This window comes from Tetrao urogallus (assembly GCF_951394365.1).
Source record: "Tetrao urogallus genome assembly, chromosome: 1".
NCBI lineage: Eukaryota > Metazoa > Chordata > Aves > Galliformes > Phasianidae > Tetrao > Tetrao urogallus.
This window is the reverse complement of record NC_136813.1, coordinates 106,202,438-106,220,387: the sequence shown is the minus strand read 5'-3', so window position 1 is coordinate 106,220,387 and position 17,950 is coordinate 106,202,438. Positions and strand designations below refer to the sequence as shown.

Below are 17,950 nucleotides of genomic sequence, written 5' to 3'. Positions count from 1 at the left end.
AATGCTATTTTTGTTTGTAATGGTCATTTGCTACTTGAAGCACTCTTTACTCAAGGTGCTTACTTTTCTTTTCCCCTTTTTTGTACTTGTGTAATTTTTCTTTCATTTGCATTTTATTTGGTATGGTTTTCATTGTTCATGGCAACTGATTTTGTTAGATTCTAATGATGCGTAGATTTCAGCACTCTGATTTGATGTGTTAACAAGCTGAAGTCTATTTCAGCTTAAAAAAAAAAAAAAAAAGACTATGAAAAGCCTGTTATATTCAGACTGATGTCTAAAGTTACTTGATAGCATCCTTCTAATATTCACAAATGAGCAACAGGGCAGATGAGATTACAACTGGAAACTCATCAAAGTAAATTGATGCCTCTTTTGGTCCTGGTCGTTGCTGTTAGCTGTCCTCAGCTTCAGAAGGAGAAGCAGAGCCTGGGGAAAAAGTGCAAGGCTTTCTGAGCTGAGACAAGCAATAAAACTAATTTTGTTGGAATGGATGAAAGAATTGATCACCCAGCAGCTAAGCCTGAAGATGACCTAAGTGTAAGTAGGTTGACTTAAGCATTCTTTATTTCATATACTTCTTGGCATCTATTAGATTCTGTTATGATCTAATTCTCAAGTACTAACCTTGACATTCCAAGATTTCCTCCACCTTTACATTTTATAGCTTAATCTCTAAAAGTCCATGTATGTTTGTATTATCTTCCAATTGTTAATAACATATACTTTCAGACAGCTGAAATAATGGGATTGTTAAAGTAACAACGTGAAAAGCTTATAATAGTAACATGGCAGCATGTTTTTCCAGAAACAAATCTATTTCTAGACAAGAAAGTAAGCATTAGATTAAGTGAAGTGTTTGTGTTTTGTTTTGTTTTATTTTTTTCCCCTGAGGTGAAACAGAAGAGGATTACGCATGACAAAGAAGTTAATAAATAATTCAGTGATAGTCAAATTGCAATTTTAGCTGGAAAACACTTATAGAATTCGGAAAGTAAGCTGCAGCAGCAGAGAGATGAATTAATAATTGTGATCCCTGTTCAGGGAAGGTAACAGCTTAACTTTGCTACTATCTTCCTTCTTACAAACTGTTTATGATAAACTAATTTAACCTAGGGAAATATTTAAAATGTAGAGCACAGCATTCAATACTGCTCTGAATTCTGAAACAGTAAACTCTGCTGTAAAAGCCTTGATACATGAAGTGCATCTTTTTAAAAAATAAGGTTACTATTACAGTAGATGAAGATATAAACTGTTCCCAGTGTATACTTATATTCCAGTGACATCAACCCCATGTAATTTCTATTGATCCTTGACAGGGATTTCTGTTTCTATTCTTTAAAAATAAATCTGCCTGGTTAGGTCAACAGATATGAACAAGAATGAAATGTCAAGATTTTAGTATAATTTTTTCTTGGGGGGAAACATGATAAAAGCAGCAAGTGTACTCACTGATCTATAAAATTTCAGATCTTAAACATTGTTGACCTGTGTTAAGTTGTCCTAGTGAACATCTGAGAGTATAACTGAACTTTACAGGACAGAACAAAGCTTAAAACAAAAAAACAGGCAAATTGTGTTTATCTTACATTAAATTGTGCTCAGTAAGGCCTTACAAATATAACAGGCAAATTTGTCCTTTTTGAGAACATGGAAAATAAGTACTGGTATTATACTAAACAGAAGATATAGGCCAGGACTTGTTCAGTTTTTTCACATTTTGTTTGAGGAAACTGTAAATTATACTACTGGGTCTAATTATTCCAGTAGTAAACTTAGTCATTTCTTTAACTCCCTTGTGTACATTCTCAACTCTGCAATCAAAGGTGGCTAGCTGTTGTGTTTGACTGTGGGCCTGGCAGGACTTTTATCATGATGAGTCTTTGCTTCTGTCTGTTTGGGTATATAGAGTTCTCTCATCTAGAGCATTGCTAGGACATAATATCAGGGAATCAGACAAGTGTAGGATGGTGAGAATTTCTGAAGGTGACCTACCAAATGCTATTTTCAAACAGAGCAAAGCAGAACAGATTTCCCAGGGCCCAGTTCCACTGAGTTTGGAATAACTCTAGGGATGTGCAACCTTTAAGGAGAAATGCTTTATCTTTGATGTATCCAGATGGAATTTCCCCTGCTTCCACAGGTGACTGTTGCAGCTGTCTCTTCATTGTGCATCACAGAAAGAAGTGTGGCTGTGTGTTCTCTGTAAGACACTTTAGACAGGGAAATACATGATAGCATTACTTACACTGATTTTACTTACAGCTCTCAGATTTTCATGGTACAAGCTAAAGACCCTTCTAGTTTATTAACATCTCTTTTGTAGTGATGGGAGCAGTACTTCGGATGTGGCTCTGATAGCATTAGGCAGAAGGAAACAATCTTATTTCAGATTATATCACAAATGGCTAGTATTTATACCTAGCACTTCCTGGATGTCAAGCTCCAAAGGCATACAGTTTTTGTAGTCACTGAATTAATGTAGCAACCCATGTTGATAATTTGGAGTGCAGTTGTTGGATAGGTGCCTCCTCGGGTGAAATACAATTGGTAGTGTTGAAGAATGAGCCTTGTGCCTACATCTTTTATTCTACGATAGTCCACATATTCTTGTACTGCACCTTTTGAGAGGCCTCTGAAGAATTAAATGATGGCAAGTAGCCTAGAAGCTTGTTGCAGTCTGTCTCCTCACTGCCTACTCCTTATAACCCTGCAGAGGCTACGGAGGCCTATTCAGCACTGGGAACAGCTCAATTTGCACTAGACAAGGCCTGTGCTGATATATACGTATCTGTTCTGCTGTGAGCTCTCCTATTGTACTTGAATAGTCTGTACCTCAGCAGTGGTAGCCTATCTGCACCTGAGCAAACAATGCGATGGTTGTCACTGGGTCACGTCAAGACACATTCCTGATTTGAATAGCTGGGAGATGATGCAACTCTGAGTGCGTTCCAGCCTACACATAGCATAAAATTGGCTGAAGAGTGAGGGAAATGCACTTTGAAAATGGTCATGAAAATTAAGCTGCTCTGAAAGACCACATCCAAAAATGAGCTTTTTCCTTATCTTTGCAGTGGTGAGGTTCATCTCTGTACACATGAAATCTTGAACCAGGTCTTTTGATCCAGAATCTGTTGTGCACTTCATACAAGTCTTCCCACAAAAAGCTCTTGCTGCTAACTTTTGACAGGAGTTTGTTAACGCCTCTCTCAAGGAGATTCCACAGCTTTCCAAGGCATCCTTGTGAGTGCCTCCCTCTCACAAGCACCAACATATTTTTGAGATGTTTCTTGAATCTTCTCTATTATGTGGCAATATTATGTAACTTACAGTTGTGATTTAAAAAGCAAACGTAAGTTTTTCTGTAGTTATAATTCTAGATTTAGCTAGGTATTGTGGCTCTATCTATATTCATACCCAATGCACTCAGTTTTTAAGGTCTCAAATGGCCCAGGAACTTGCCAGCTAATCTCTGTGTGGGTAAGACAATGAGTCAACATGGAAAGATAGTTGAACCTTCACCTGATGTTGTTAGGAAATATTCGCAAGAGCTCTCCTGGCAAGAATTTTATGAAATCCCACAGATTTTCCCTGACAGCTCTTGCTGTGCATGTACCTATCGATAGACAGTATTTGTAGGCTTACATGCATTGATTTTTTTGCATAGAGAATCCATTTGTACCAAGCACTCCCTCAGGCATTTTCATCTGAAGAACAGACAAAACGATGAATAATGTAGGGAATAGAAACTGCTCCAGTAAATGCAGGTATGGTCACATACTAGTCTTTCAAACTGAGTTAAGACAGTCAGGAGATATTCTGAATAGTTTGGGACAACTGGAACTGTAGTTCAAAAAAAAATCTTTTACGGGGCTGCGGATCCAGATAATAACCTTGTTTAGATTCTATCCCAACAAGAATTCTGTTGTTTCCTCCTGTTCACTGGGGAGAATTTCTTAAAGGGAGCTGGATATGCAGGAAGAGGCTGCCCAAACCCATGATTTTTCATCCTGAAAGGAAGCTACTATAGGAATAGCCATGGTCTGAGAAGAAAGCGTGCTTTATTTTTGGAAGAGCAGTGATGCTTTGACCATAGGCTTGGGAGGAAGCAAGGACAGTGTGCATGCATCTGTCTCCTGGTTCCTTAGCAGGGAAATGACAAGCATAGTACTGGGAAAAGGACAGACTATATGAACACCTTAGTAACTATTCCCTTCTATTTCATGCAAAGGGAGGAATGAATGACTAAATGTGTGCCTGATTTTGCACCAAATTTGCATCACCCTAGTGAATGTTTGGGTAGTAAGACCACTTGCTAAGTTATGTCAGCAAGTTGCCAGTAGAAAGCTGCTGTTCTGCAGTACTTGTCTGTGTATACACTGCAGTTTAAACCAGTAAAAGGTAATTCAAGTTTGCCAGCTTTTTAGAAAAAAAGAGGGCTAATTTACACTAACAGGAGATGCACAAGGTATAAACATTTGTTCAGATGGTTAATTCTGGATTCCTATTGCATAGTAAGCTGTTATCCTAGGGACCATTGTGTTTTTACATTCCCTCTGCAATTGTCTGGAAAAAAAAAAAATACCTTGCTTCCTGACTGCAATTTAAACTGCTGCTGCATTAATAATGGTTTTGTATGTAACTTGTTACTTGTTACTTGTAAGTAACAGATTGTATGGGAACTGCTGAGTCATGGCCTGAACCTCTGATTGATCACCTGAGCTGAGCCATGAGTCAGCCAGAGGAGCACAGGTGAAGGCAATTCTCCTGTGCTGCCAGAAGGGGTGGAGCCTGGCTGCACCTCTCCTAGACCTATTTAAGAGCTGGCTACCAGTGGGGAAGGATCTTTTTCTGGAGATCCAATCTGCTGGAGTTTTGTAAGTGAGGCTAGGATAGGTGTAAGCTTTCTATCTATTCTCTTTTTGTTATCGTAATCTGCTTTGCCAAACTCTCTTGTTTATTTTGTAATTATAACATCTTAATATTCATTGATTATACACAGATGACTGTATGTGAGTTTCTGTTCTAGGTTTTTATCAATCAAATGCTTTTACATTTGCTTGTTGTCTCTCACCTTATTTTAGGTAGCCAACATCTCAGTCCAAATGGTATCTGTGGAAGACAAGTTGGTAAAGAGGATTCTGGCGAGGAAAAAACATGGCAAGCTGAAGAAAAAAGAAAAGATGCTGTGGAATTTTCAAAACCAAATAATTCTTTTTACCCTCATTCTATTTGTTTTAGGAGTTGTAACCTGGACTTTACTGTGGCTCTTCATTGGTGAGTTGCAGAAAGCTCAGTCTTCTTTCAAAAGTCACTAATAACGCTTTCAGTGTTTGTAGGATCTCCCTTGTCTTGAAGGCTTTCTTAAAGAACAGAACAAACAAATCAACCCTCATGAATCTTATTTAAATGGGACATGGAAGAATTTTGAATACCTTTGTTAGAACTTCATATGATTGCCTGCTGTTATGTTTGTAAATTCACAGCTACTGGTTTAGGTATTGTGCTTTGTCTTTTATCAAGGGCTATATAAAGCATTTCTTGTGTGCTAGCTAATTGTGCATATAGTTATGATAATTTGATTCCTCACGAATTGTGACTTCCACTGTGTTTCTAGGCCTGCTGGAGGCCAGGTAAATTTTTTGTTCCTTATGTGGAATGGGCTTAAAGAAGGAGGAAAATATACAAAGGAAATACTTTTTTCATGATCTGTAAAAACACTGGACAGGACAAGAAAAGAAATTATAGTTCCTGTGGAGTGCTGCCTTTGTGCTTGACGTGGACATTGAAAGCCTTGGCACTAGTACTGCCTAAAGTTCTTTAGGGACACTCCAGGATATGGATGTTGACATTGCCTTTATTATGCTTGTTCATTCATACCATTGTATCTTATATTGTGTGCACAAAGCAGGTTCTTAATTAACCTTCATATCACAGTAGTCATCTAAATCAACTGGCTATGAAAATGTAGTGTTGATTTGGTAGATCTCTCTACCTTAGGCCTGAATGGGTGGACTTAGTTTAGCATTTATGCGTTATTTAAAGAATAACTAGTTTGTTTTCTTTCTTTCTTGCAGTTCAGGCAGAAAACAAAGATGCGTTGTACTTTGTTGGGTTGTTCCGTGTTGCCAACATAGAGTTTCTCCCTGAATATAGGCAGAAGGAGTCAAAAGAATTTCTCTCTGTGGCACAGAACGTCCAGCGTGTGGTAAGATGAGTGGGCTGTTCAGCTAGCAACAAGTAGCAGGAACTAGAGCTGTAAACAGGAGGTGAAAATTTCAGGTGCCATTCAGTCTGGTGTGGTATTCTGCTTCTTTGTTATTTTTTTCCTCCCTCAGAAGACTGCAAAGGTGGCTGTCTGGAGGCAGAAAGGAACTAGCTGCTTATAGCTTGTTATTGTCAAACTTTGGAGAGGTCTGTTTGACATTTACATTTACTAAAAATTTTGCATATTGTCCCCCACAAATCTGAGTCTGTGAACAGAACTCTGCACAAACCCTTCAAAACTTAATTGCCACTTTCAAGACATTGATGAGGTCTTTTGCATTCAAATTGGAATCTGCTGCCAGTCTTCTGCCTTAGAGCATCTACAATTACACTAGAACTTTCATACACGTTTACATTTACATTTCTTTCTGATACCAGATATTTAAAGAGCATTATTCTTCCCAAATGCCTCGATCAGTCACAGCAGGAGTGCTCAGTGTTGTAGGTATACAGTTAGAACTGCTTTACAGCTGGAAAGGGGAGGTGTGCATCTTAATTATAAGCAAATTTACCTTTAAAGACATGTTGTGTGGACAGGAAAAAAATATTACAGTCTAGTAATGCAGCACTGTCCACAAAAGCATTAAAGCACTTATTAAAAAAAAATATCTAAAACAAGTAAACAAAAAAGTCAATGCAAATGAGATATCTGAGTAATTGCGAAGTTTTTGCTATCTTATAATATGAACTCATGGTTATGTTTTCCTGTTCTATCTTTGATAAGAGGGATGACGTTTTTCCCCCTAGAAGCTGTCATGAAAGGCTTGAAAGGAAGTTAGTTTTCTTATCGTGCATGTCAATGTCTGTTGAAGTGCTTTCAGGTCAGAGATGGAGCTGTGCAGGTATTGCCTTTTCCCACCCACAAGGGAGCAGCTCCAACCTTCTTTGGGCCCTATGTCTTGCTCTTGTCCTGTCTTTATCTTGCCGCTATTTCAGCAGGGGGAGGTGACAGATAAGCGGGTGAACTGGCAGTGTCACCACCTTCTACTTGAACATAACTTGGAAATTATTTCTTGTCTCTAAACTTTGCTTGAACTCACAGATAGAATTTTGCACTACTGATACAGTGCATCTTGTTACCTGACTAGTGGCTAAAAAGGCTGGTACGATGCAGGGAATTTGAGTTTGTGAGGTTTGTGTTTGCTATTTGTCACTGAAACTCCTTTGTTTATGATTCATGGGTCTGAGATCCCCAGAACAGCAGCTGAAGAACCTCTCAAGATAGAATTGTTTCCCCTTTGGTAGTAACAGCAGTGAATAAAATCCCTTGCAACCTAATCTGGAGAAAGATTGAGCTTCATCTATTTTAATTAGGCCCTTAAAAGAATTGTTCAGTCATCTTGTATCAAACACCAAAAGTTAGGAGATAACAGTAACATGACTTTCACAGGCTTTGCCTCAAAAAAAAAAAAATCCATATTAGTCCCTTGGGTATTAATGTTAATGATTAAACTGCAGGATAGGGTCTGAACAGCTTGAGGTATGTGCCACCTGGTGGTATTAGCAGTGTGCCTCCTTCAACAAGAGGAATGAAGTAACATGGTATCATCACACTCTTAGCTAAAGAAGAACTGGGTAGAACTGGGAGTGTACTTTCCCCAAAAGCAGTCCCACAGCATGAAATGGCAGTTTTTCCTTCTCCATGTATATTGTACTGTATATTGGAAAGAAATACGTTAATGCTAAGCTGCTAATAGAGAAAATTCCCCATTAATATTGGGATAAGGAACAGAACAACCAAACAAAAAAACACTGTTTTCTGGTGAAGGTGTTCAGGTGGTCCAGAGAGATTGTGGAGTCTCTATTCTCGGAGATATAAAAACAAGTGGTTGTGGCCCTGAGCAGTTGTTGATGCTGCTTTGAGGAGGTTGGACTAGATGATTTTCAGAGGCTTCAAACCTCAATCTTTTTGTAATTCTGTAAAAATAAATATATATATTGTATACTGTTCACTGCATCTTAGTGGTAACGTGTGTGTTATGAGTGGTTTCCTGAAAGTTTTTTAAGTTTTTTTTCCTTATTGTTTTCCTGAAGATTGGCACTAAAGGTTTTGCATTTGGAGAGATAAGGACTTTGTGTTTGGAACTTTTGGAGCAAAGAATGCGCATCCTTTTCAAAACTCTTTTTGTTTGGGAAAAGTGTTTGCTGTACACATCAGCTGGCCTTGTACAGAAGATATGATGTTCCTGTTAATACTGGACTTAGTATTGGTGCATTGCAGAGCCAATCTGTCAATGTCTATTGCTGTATGTCTGGATATGTGTGCTGATTTTTTTATTCTTGGTGAAAAAGAGGATATTCCTGGGAAAATCTAGACCTAGAACATCTCTAGATATGTCTGATTTTTTTTTGAAATGCTATATCTTTACCAGCTTAATACTTTCTCTTTCAGATGAACTTGGTTTACACTACCTCCTCTTTCTCCAAATTTTATAAGCAGTCCACTGTTACAGAAGTCAGGTAAAACTGTGGTTAATGCATTCATATTTTTGCTGAATAATACATGATACAGTGAGCCTAGAAGAGAAGATCAAGCTTTATGTGAACAAGAGAAGCCTTGCTATAATTTAATCATTCTGGTAATCACTTGTAGTGATAGCAAAATATAAGTATAACCTGCCCAATTGCTTTCATGCAAGTAAGGGCAAACTAAAGTCATTTCAACAGTTTGTTTTCTGCAGGGTAAATGGAAACTTAAGGTTAATTAAGTTACACAGAAATAATGTCCCTGAAGAAGTATGGTGATGCTTTGGCTGATAAGTCATCAATACCCTCATGTTTAGCCACTCTAACATGCTGTTACAAGAAAACTCAATATTATTTACATTGCAGAGTTTGATGTATTTTATAGGTGCTATTGATATTAAATTATTTTGTACTGACTGATGTCTTTGCATGGGAGAAAGGAAAACCTCTTTGCTGTGATAAAGTATGTTTACTTTAGTATTAAAAGTGCAGTTGATGTGAATGGATTAAGTTTCTCAATCCTCTTGAACTAAGAACAGTTTTGGAACAGGAGTTTCTGGCTTATGGTTTGATTTAAGGAATTTTCTTCTCGTCTAATGGGCAAAGATTGATGTGACCATATTCAGCATCTAAAGTATTACCTAAGTAGTGTAGAAATTGGTTCTCACTCACTACAGTACTCGGTACACGAGATGCACTGAGATGCAGAGTTCTGCATTTCTGGAGATGGCAACTGTACCATTTCTGTTACAATTTTTAGGAGGTAATCCAGCTCTTACTCCAGTAGTTATGATGTTTTTGGCAAACCACGAAAGCCAGAAAATCATCCTAGTGAAGACCCTCAACTGGGCATAAGATGTGAATTTTGGGGCTCCTTTCTTCAGAAAAGAAAACATATTCATTGTATCAAACCAACAAGACAATTTGTAAATAAGCCATATTGTTCGAAAGAAGCTAGTGTTAAGAGTCTAGCCTTCAGGAAACTTTTAATGTGGTAGTAATCTGTAGGACCTTCTTATTTCAGTAACAACAATAATGGAGGCCTTCTTATTCACTTCTGGATCGTATTTGTGGTACCGCAGGCGAAAGGCCAAGCACTGTGTGAGGACTGTGTGGCTGCCATTTTAAAGGATTCAATTCAGACCAGCATCGTTAACCGGACCTCAGTGGGAACTCTTCAGGACCTTGCAGTTGACATGGACTCCATCGTACTAAGTGGTTAGTATTAGTACATGTCCCTGTCCTTGAAGGGGCACTTTTTTTTTTTACCCTTGGAGTTACAGGTTCTATAAATATACCAACATTTCTATCCTGTGCTTCTCATGGGGGGGCTGGTGGTGTAGAAAAGAAAAGATTGGAAGTCAAATTAAGGTACAAAAGCAATCCTTTCTGTACTTGGAGTGTTTATCTTCTAATTCTGGAGCTAAGCCTGACACCTTGCAGTCAACTTAGGTTTGGCTTAGGCTATGACTTGGAAGGTGTCAAAAGGTGATGGGTCTCTTTTTATGCAAGGATCAAACTTCAGTCCACTCCACTGAAAAGGAGACTTTTTTTCACAGCTGTATTAGAGTTAAATAAACAGTATACATATATATTATAAAGCTGCCTGTTCATTAAGCAACTTGTATACACTATGCCATTCCTGTTTAGGGAAGAAATTAGCAGGGAAGGATTCAAGACCCTGTTTAATGTAATTAGTTCCAATGTAGGTTAAGATTTTTAGCTCTGTGAACAAAGGACAGACCAAGCTTTATGTGAATAAACCTCCCCAACTGACCTTTCTTCTGTGCAGCAGGTCTTCGGTCAGATTACTGGTCAACAACAGGAACAGGTAATTCACCATTTTGGCAGCTTCCTGGCAGAGGTAGAGAATGAGTTCTAATTCATGTCTTAAGACTCAAAGGTACTTCTCAGTATTAATTTAAACTTTAAAAGGGTTAAATTCAGCCCTGGCATTTCTTGCTTACTTGCTATTAGAGTGACCAAGAGTTTTGCATGTGACAAATGCAGAAACTATCTGCCTTCATTTTTACTGTTAAACTTTGACTGTATCAGTGGCATTGTGGAGAATAAACTTAGCAATTGTTTGCCAATTACTCTGTGCTGAAAATAATATAAACCTGTTCTAATCTGGGCAGTGCTGAATTTAAATCTGTGTATTAGCTTTTACCCTGAACAAAAACAAAGCTTTTGTCTATCCTTTATGCTACTTACTCCCTTTTCTCCAAGGTTAATGATGCATTTTTCTTTTAAATGAATTCCCCAGGAGAAGTTAGTCCAAACAGTTCAATTTAGCCAGGGTAGTGGGAGACACTGCTTATATTCCTGTCTGATTTATTGTTTTAAACCTCCCTGTGAGATTCTTTGCTGGTATGCAGAGACTTTACAAGTAGACAAGAAGAGTTCAAAAGTAAGTCGCAGCTCTGTTCGTTAGCACGTGCAGTAGATACTTAGGAAAAACCACTGCTAGGCTAAGCATTAATATACTAACCAACTTTGAGCTACCTGTTAAGTCTTTGATTTAGCAGCTGTCAATCAGACAGGGGCTTGCTGGTATCTCTTGCTCTTGACACAGGCTTATTCTTCTTGTTGTCAAATCACACTCTTGATTTTTAAGGTCTTTATTCCCCTCCATATCTATGATTTTTGAGATATTAACTTGTATAAGGGCTGCTCTGAAAGTAATGCTTCCTATTTTATTATACTGGCCCACGAACTCAGAAGCAGATGTTGGTGGCATGGCAGTAAATGCTGAACCTTCTTGTCAGTATTCTCTTACATTTTGCCGTGTGAGAGATGGCAGTAGAGGGGCAGTCTGACAGAATGGGATCTGGCAGTGAATCATAGAATAGAATTACTTGAGTTGGAAGGGACCTCAAGGATCATCAAGCTCCAACCTCCCCGTTGCAAGCAGGATCACCAGCCTTCATATATAATACTAGACCAGGAAGTGAGTATGAAACTAAGGTATGTCATTGAATTCCTCCGTCTGAAAAAAGTGGCATCCACTGGCATTCATTAATGTTAACTGAATGTTTATGGAGACCAAACAGTAGATGTGAGCACAGTGAGGCAGTAGGTGATACATATGGCGACAGTGGGTCACCTGTACAGATGCAGATTTGTACAAGTGTAGCATGCAAGTTCTTGTTCATTGTTGGTAAAAATGCGTAGCTAATGGTAGTGACTCTGTTGGAAAAACAGCGTTTTGTAGCTGAGAATTTACTGTATCAAATAGTGTCATTGCTCTCTTTGTATCTGTTGTAGTTTCCAGGGTAATAAATAGGAAATGTTACTTTCAGAGCAACCTGCTTAAATTGTATTGTTGCCTTCTAAAACACCACAATCCCACAGACTATTTTTTCTTAGTATCCTTTCTCTTTAATATTTCCAGATGCTTTCTTGAACACAAAAAGTTGGGAGTTTACATTTGTTTAAGATAGTTTCATTATACCTTGTCTGATGACATTAATCTTTCCAGTTATCCCCCCAAAAAATCTGGTAGTAGATTTCCTGCTATGAGAAATGTAGCATCTGATGATCTTTTGGTTTCTGTTTTGCCCTTCACAGTCAAGTCATATTAGTGCGTTACAGTCAATCCTGGAACTAGCTATGACAAACTTAAATCCTCTTTTAGTAGTTCAAATTCCAAAGTTCACAATTTATTGTAATATTTCTTTTGCACATCTTTATGGACATTTTAATTACGTAACAGAAATATATTGTTGCTCGCTTGCATAGCAATTTCATTTTCCAGTCAGTGTTCCAGGGCAGAAGAATAGTTTTTTAAATTTCATTTATTTATTAGGATTTTAACCTATTATATTACACATAACGGGGTAAGGATGGCCTGCCATGTTCTAAACATCTTTCAAAGACTAACAGTGCGGTCTGTCACAGCTGACAACTGTTTTCTATGAGTAGTGCTCATATCAGTGAAGTTGCAGGAGAGCAACAATATGAATTTCTATGACAGTTCAGAAAATCATGTATTGATGCAGTTTCGTTTCCTAGGTTTCCTTGATTATGTCTGCTTAGGTCTGTAGAATATGGTGAAAAGATGGAAGTGGGATTAAGTACATCCTTAGCAAGTTTGTTGATGAGATCAGGCTCAGTAGTGCCGTTGATAAAACAGAAGGAAGGGATGCCATCCAGAGTGACCTTGAAAAGCTTGAGAAATGGACCTACATGAACCTACTGGGGTTCAACAAGGCCAAGTGCAAAGTGTTGCACTTTGGCCAAGGCAATAGCAAGTATGTGTACAGTCTGAGAGAAGAACTAGCTGAGAGCAGCCCTGTGGAGAAGGACTTGGGGGTCCTGGTGGATGAGAAGCTTGAGGCAAGCTAACAGCATGAAACTGCAGCCTGAAAGGCCATCTGTATCCTGGGCTGCATCAAAAGAGGGGTGGCCAGCAAGGAGAGGGAGGTGATTTTTTTTTCCCCTCTACCTATGCTTATGAGGCTCTAGCTGCAATGCTGCAGCCAAGTCTGGGACTCTCAGCACAAGAAAGACATAGAGCAATTGGAGCAGGTCCAGAGGAGGCCACAAAGATGATCAGAGAGCAAGAGAATCTCTCCTATGAAGAAAATGTTCAAGTAGCTGGGATTGTTCAGTCTGGAGAAGAGAAGGTCTGGGGAAACATCTCTGGGACCTTCCAGAGCTTGAAGGGAGCTTTGGAGGGATATCAACTGTTTACATGTGAAGATAATGGTAGGACAAAAGGAAGAATATTTTTAAACTAAAAATGGGAGTCTTAGTTTAAATGTTAAGTGGAAAATTTTCATACAGAGGGCAGTGAGGCACAGACTGCGCAGGGAAGCTGTGGTTTGGTTTCCCCATCCCTGGGGGCATTCAAGGCCAGGTTGGATGTGGCCCTGGGCAACCTGATCCAGTGTGTGGAAGCCCTACCCGTGGCAAGGTGGTGGAACTGAATGGTCTTTAAGGTCCCTTCCAACCTAAGCCATTCTATGGTTCAGTGACTCTGATTACTTCTAGCACCAGGGCTAGCTCTGAATTCTATGTGTCATGCTCTTTACCAGCAAAGAGCTAGTCACATTGCAATTCACTTTGTAGCAATAATGACAGTAATAGAATTCTAAGGAATTTCTGTTGATTTAAAACTGGCTGTGTTAGGGGGCAAGAAAATATGCAGAAAGAACTACTATTAAAAAAAAAAAAAAAAAGTTACTGGAGATTTAAAAAAAAAAAAAAAAAAAAAAAGGAAGAAATAACTATTTAGAGCTTTGGTTAAACTATTATAACTGTAATTGAACTTGAATGGCATGTGATTCTGACAAAATGTTCTCAAGCATTTTTAGCGTTAGTTTCAAGATTGTAACTAAAAAGTGGAAGTTGGGCAAGGCCTGCCTCTTCCTGTCTTGAACATCTAGTGATTAAAATACCAGCAGTCAATCGGAATTGATGAGTGCAAATTTTCACAGTGCTCTAATTGAAGTTCCATTAATGTAACTATTTCAGACACTTGTCCACTTGTCTCCTTAGAAGATAGAGATTCATGCAAATATTTACTGAGTTTTATTTTTGCTAATTTGCTTTTTTGTTCCTTCTCACCTTTCCAAGTGCTATGTTAAGAGTTCTAGGTATGACCAAACAAAAAAATCCCTAAGCATTTTGCTGAATGGGGACTGCCATATTTAATTGAAACAACCACCTCAATATATTTGACTTGAAAGCCTTGCTTTATTCAGCCCAGTTTGAAAATTGTATGTAAGTAGGGTAACTTTTTGGTGATTTTTGTCTAATATATGTTATGTGCTTTTGTAGTTGTTTTTTAATAAAAACAGTTTGTCTAGGCTAAGTTGTATTGTCTATTTTTTATAGCACTTATTTTCTAACAGCGACTTCTAATACTGTGAGTGTTTTTAAGACTTGACACTACAAAATCCTGATCTGAGTTCATTTTGACTCTATTTTGTGCAGGAGGTTAAACAAAAGAGTTTCTAGAATCACTTCCAACCTGTATTAATAGGTGAATCTGAACATTTCCTAGGGAATAATTGTTTGTTGCAGATCTTTGTTAACTCTGGACAAAATGGCAGAGCTTTTATATGAGTACCCTTACAGTTATTTATTTACAATACTCTTTGCCATGCTCTTTAGCTTTATGAATAGACTTCTCCTTTATCACAGACTCTTAAGTAGAATAAAAACAGTGAGTGGCACAGGCTACTTTGTTTTCCTGTTTGGATATGCAAGCATGCAAACATTCTTACATTGCTTTAGTTCAAAATTATATTTAGGCTTTTTTTTTTTTTTTTTTTGTACTCTGCGTGGATTTAAGAGTTTTCAAGCAGGTTTCCAGCACTGACAATGTGATGTTTCCACAGGAACAAATTGTATGTATGATCTGCATGCTGATCGTCTACATGATCGTTTTCCTCTGGATATCCATGCTACCTCTGGGGGAACAGTCTGCTATCTGAAACTGATAGCATTAGTGGGCCATCTTATTCGTCTTTCAGTAGTATCCCTTCAGATTGAAGCAGATAACTGCATCACTGACTCACTAACTATTTATGACTCTTTGATGCCAATCAAGCATAAGATACTGTATCGGTAAGTATACAGTCTCATTAAGATTTCATTGAAAATCTTTTCTGAGGATTTGTCATACGATTTTTTTTTTGCTTTGTTTAAAATATTCTTATCGCTATGCACACAATACCAAAAATAGTTTTTTTTTTTTATCCCTGTAAAGAGGTGGAAAAGTTAAAGAAATTGTTACATATTCTTCAGATTCTTCTTTATTTTTTCAAATAGAGTGCATCTGCACATGCATAATGAAATATGAAAAGTTTGTGCATTAATGGATGGAATTTTCTCTTTATCAGTGGGAAGCAGATGTTAAGTGGAAGAAAATGTCGTAATTTTTTCCTGTAAGAGAACTTGTCTTCCACATAAGTTGGGCTTCTTTATCTTGGAGAAGAGAAGGCTCTAGTGAGACCTCGCTGGGGCATTCCAGTATTTGAAGGGAGCTTATGAGCAGGAGGGGGACTAAGTTTTTACACAGTGTGATAGTGATAGGGCAAGAGGGAATGGCTTTAGACTAAAAGAGATGTTTAGCTTAGATGTTAGAAACTTCTTGCTCTAAGAGTGATAAGGTACTGGCACAGCCTGCCCAGAGTTTGTGGATGCCCCATCCCAAGGATGGGTTGCATGGGATCCTTGGCAACCCTGCTCACAGCAGGGGGTTTGAAACAGAATGACTTTTCAGGTCCTCTAGCCTAAATCATTCTAAGTTTCTGTTAATAGAGATCAGTGGTGTTTCTAACTGGTCTAATTAGAGGCACTTCTGAGTTTAAATGCATGGATTTTTTAAACTAGGCTTTAAAGTACGTGAGCACCACAGCAGGGAAAAACTCAAAATGGGAACGACCTGTTGCTGATGCAAATTACTCTTTTCTTCCTCCCCCTGCCCCCCGTAGGGCTTGCGAACCAGCTGATTCCTTGGTGTCACTTGTGTCCACGAATAATCTGATGCTGGTAATATTTAAGGCAGCACACGTAAAGGAACAGAAGGGATTCCATGGCTATTTTGAGGTCATTACACAAGAAAGTGAGTTTGTTATGCGTGGAAATGCATTTATTGTATTCTTTCTACCTGAAAGCCCTAAGTGGCTATCATGTTCCTTGCTACGAATAAATGACTCCTTACAATTCTGAATCTCAGTATTTCCCTACATTCCTATCTCTCCTTTATCTCCTCTGCATTGTTAAGTGGCTCAGGAGAAATTTCAGCTGTTCAGATTAGCAGTCTACGCAAAATATGAGTGTAGAAAGCTGAGCCAGCACTGATTGAACTTAGTAGGTCAGAGCTGCAGTATGCCAGTAGGTGGAGTTGTTATTCCAGATGTGGCAGTGCTCGGGCCTTTCTCTTTATTTGGGTCTTGGTGATAACGTTAAAGGTGGAAGGACTCAGTACTGAGAATTTGAGAGAGAAAAGCTTCAGTAGCTCTGTCTGCGTTTGATTGTTGGTCTCTGCTTCCTCAGTAACACAAAGGACTCAGTTATGCTTGTTCATTAAAACTCTTCTGCCTTTTGTTGATTTAATCTTGAAGAAATCGGTCACAGTGATAAAGAGTATAAGGAACCTCACCCTTGTAGCGTAAAGACAAAAGTATAATGCAATCCAAAAGAGGAAATGAAGCTGCAATTAAGCTGCTCAAAAAGGCACTGCTTACTTTCAGTGGTGAGAGTGATTAAGCACTGAAATGCCATCGTGAAAGCACGTGATTAATTTTGCATCATAAGTAACTTTATGTTCAGGGTACGTTGCTACTTGTTTGGTTTTGTTTGCTTTTAAACTGTCTAAATGCATTGATATGTTATAAAAACATGTTTTGGCTTCCAGGAGGCTGATAGTGCTTCATATTGTTTTCTCCTGGTCCCACAGAGCTAAGACAGAAGTCAACATCCCAGTAAAGAGCTCTCTTTAAAGAAGGAAAAAACATTGTTGTTCCCAAACCTCTGAGCTAAAGCCTAAGTTTGCAATCATTTCTGACAGCCTTAGAATATCCAATGGGCGATATGAGCTTACTCTGTTGCATGTACCTCTCATCAAGCAGAATCTCAGCAAGTGCTTAGAGTTTACAACCCTTATCTGTCTGCAAAACTGGAAAGGGGTAATTCATGACAACTTGAAACCACATGAACGTAATTCCTAAGCTGTCCAGTTTTACAGTGAAATATGGGTAAGACTTGAATGCGTAGCTAACTAAATAGCTTTGCTGGAAGTAGATGGTTTGCCATCTTTTGCCTCCTCTTTTTTTTCTCTAGGGTGTGGAAAAGCCATAGTGACAAAAGAGAAAATTGGTTATGAAGGGAGAATCACAAGTCCTTATTACCCAAGCTATTACCCTCCAAAATGTCTTTGTGCATGGAACTTCCAGGTAACACAGGCTTCTTTCTGAGTGCTGTTACTTGTTTTGAGAGCACAATGCCTGGAAATATAGCAGAAACAATTGAGAAGAGGATATCTTCATCCTCACAGATATGGCAGTTCCTAGAAACGGCATGCTAAATAGCTGTCTGTGCTCTCTTGGTTTTGTTTTCAGTGCATTTATTCTTAATGTAGCAAACACTCTAACTTGTCTGATTCATTACAAAGATAAAGAGCTGAGAAGAAATAAATTTTGACATTTAGCTTGCAGAATTGCTTCACTGCAGAAAATGTAGGAATTAAATATTTCTTCTC

General features: G+C 38.4%; 1 protein-coding gene across 1 annotated transcript in view; it reads left to right on the top strand.

The window, feature by feature from the left end:
- Positions 1-489: 489 nt before the first annotated feature.
- The window catches only part of TMPRSS7 (transmembrane serine protease 7), a gene marked incomplete at both ends in the record, with an annotated part of 30,683 nt that continues 13,222 nt past the window's right edge, over positions 490-17,950 (top strand). Inside the window, 9 exons of the mRNA XM_079549691.1 lie at positions 490-540; positions 5,088-5,280; positions 6,081-6,211; positions 8,663-8,730; positions 9,761-9,954; positions 10,529-10,567; positions 15,084-15,312; positions 16,182-16,312; positions 17,533-17,645. Of these exons, the coding sequence (XP_079405817.1) occupies positions 490-540; positions 5,088-5,280; positions 6,081-6,211; positions 8,663-8,730; positions 9,761-9,954; positions 10,529-10,567; positions 15,084-15,312; positions 16,182-16,312; positions 17,533-17,645 (1,149 nt within the window). The remainder of the gene's footprint in view (positions 541-5,087; positions 5,281-6,080; positions 6,212-8,662; positions 8,731-9,760; positions 9,955-10,528; positions 10,568-15,083; positions 15,313-16,181; positions 16,313-17,532; positions 17,646-17,950) is intronic.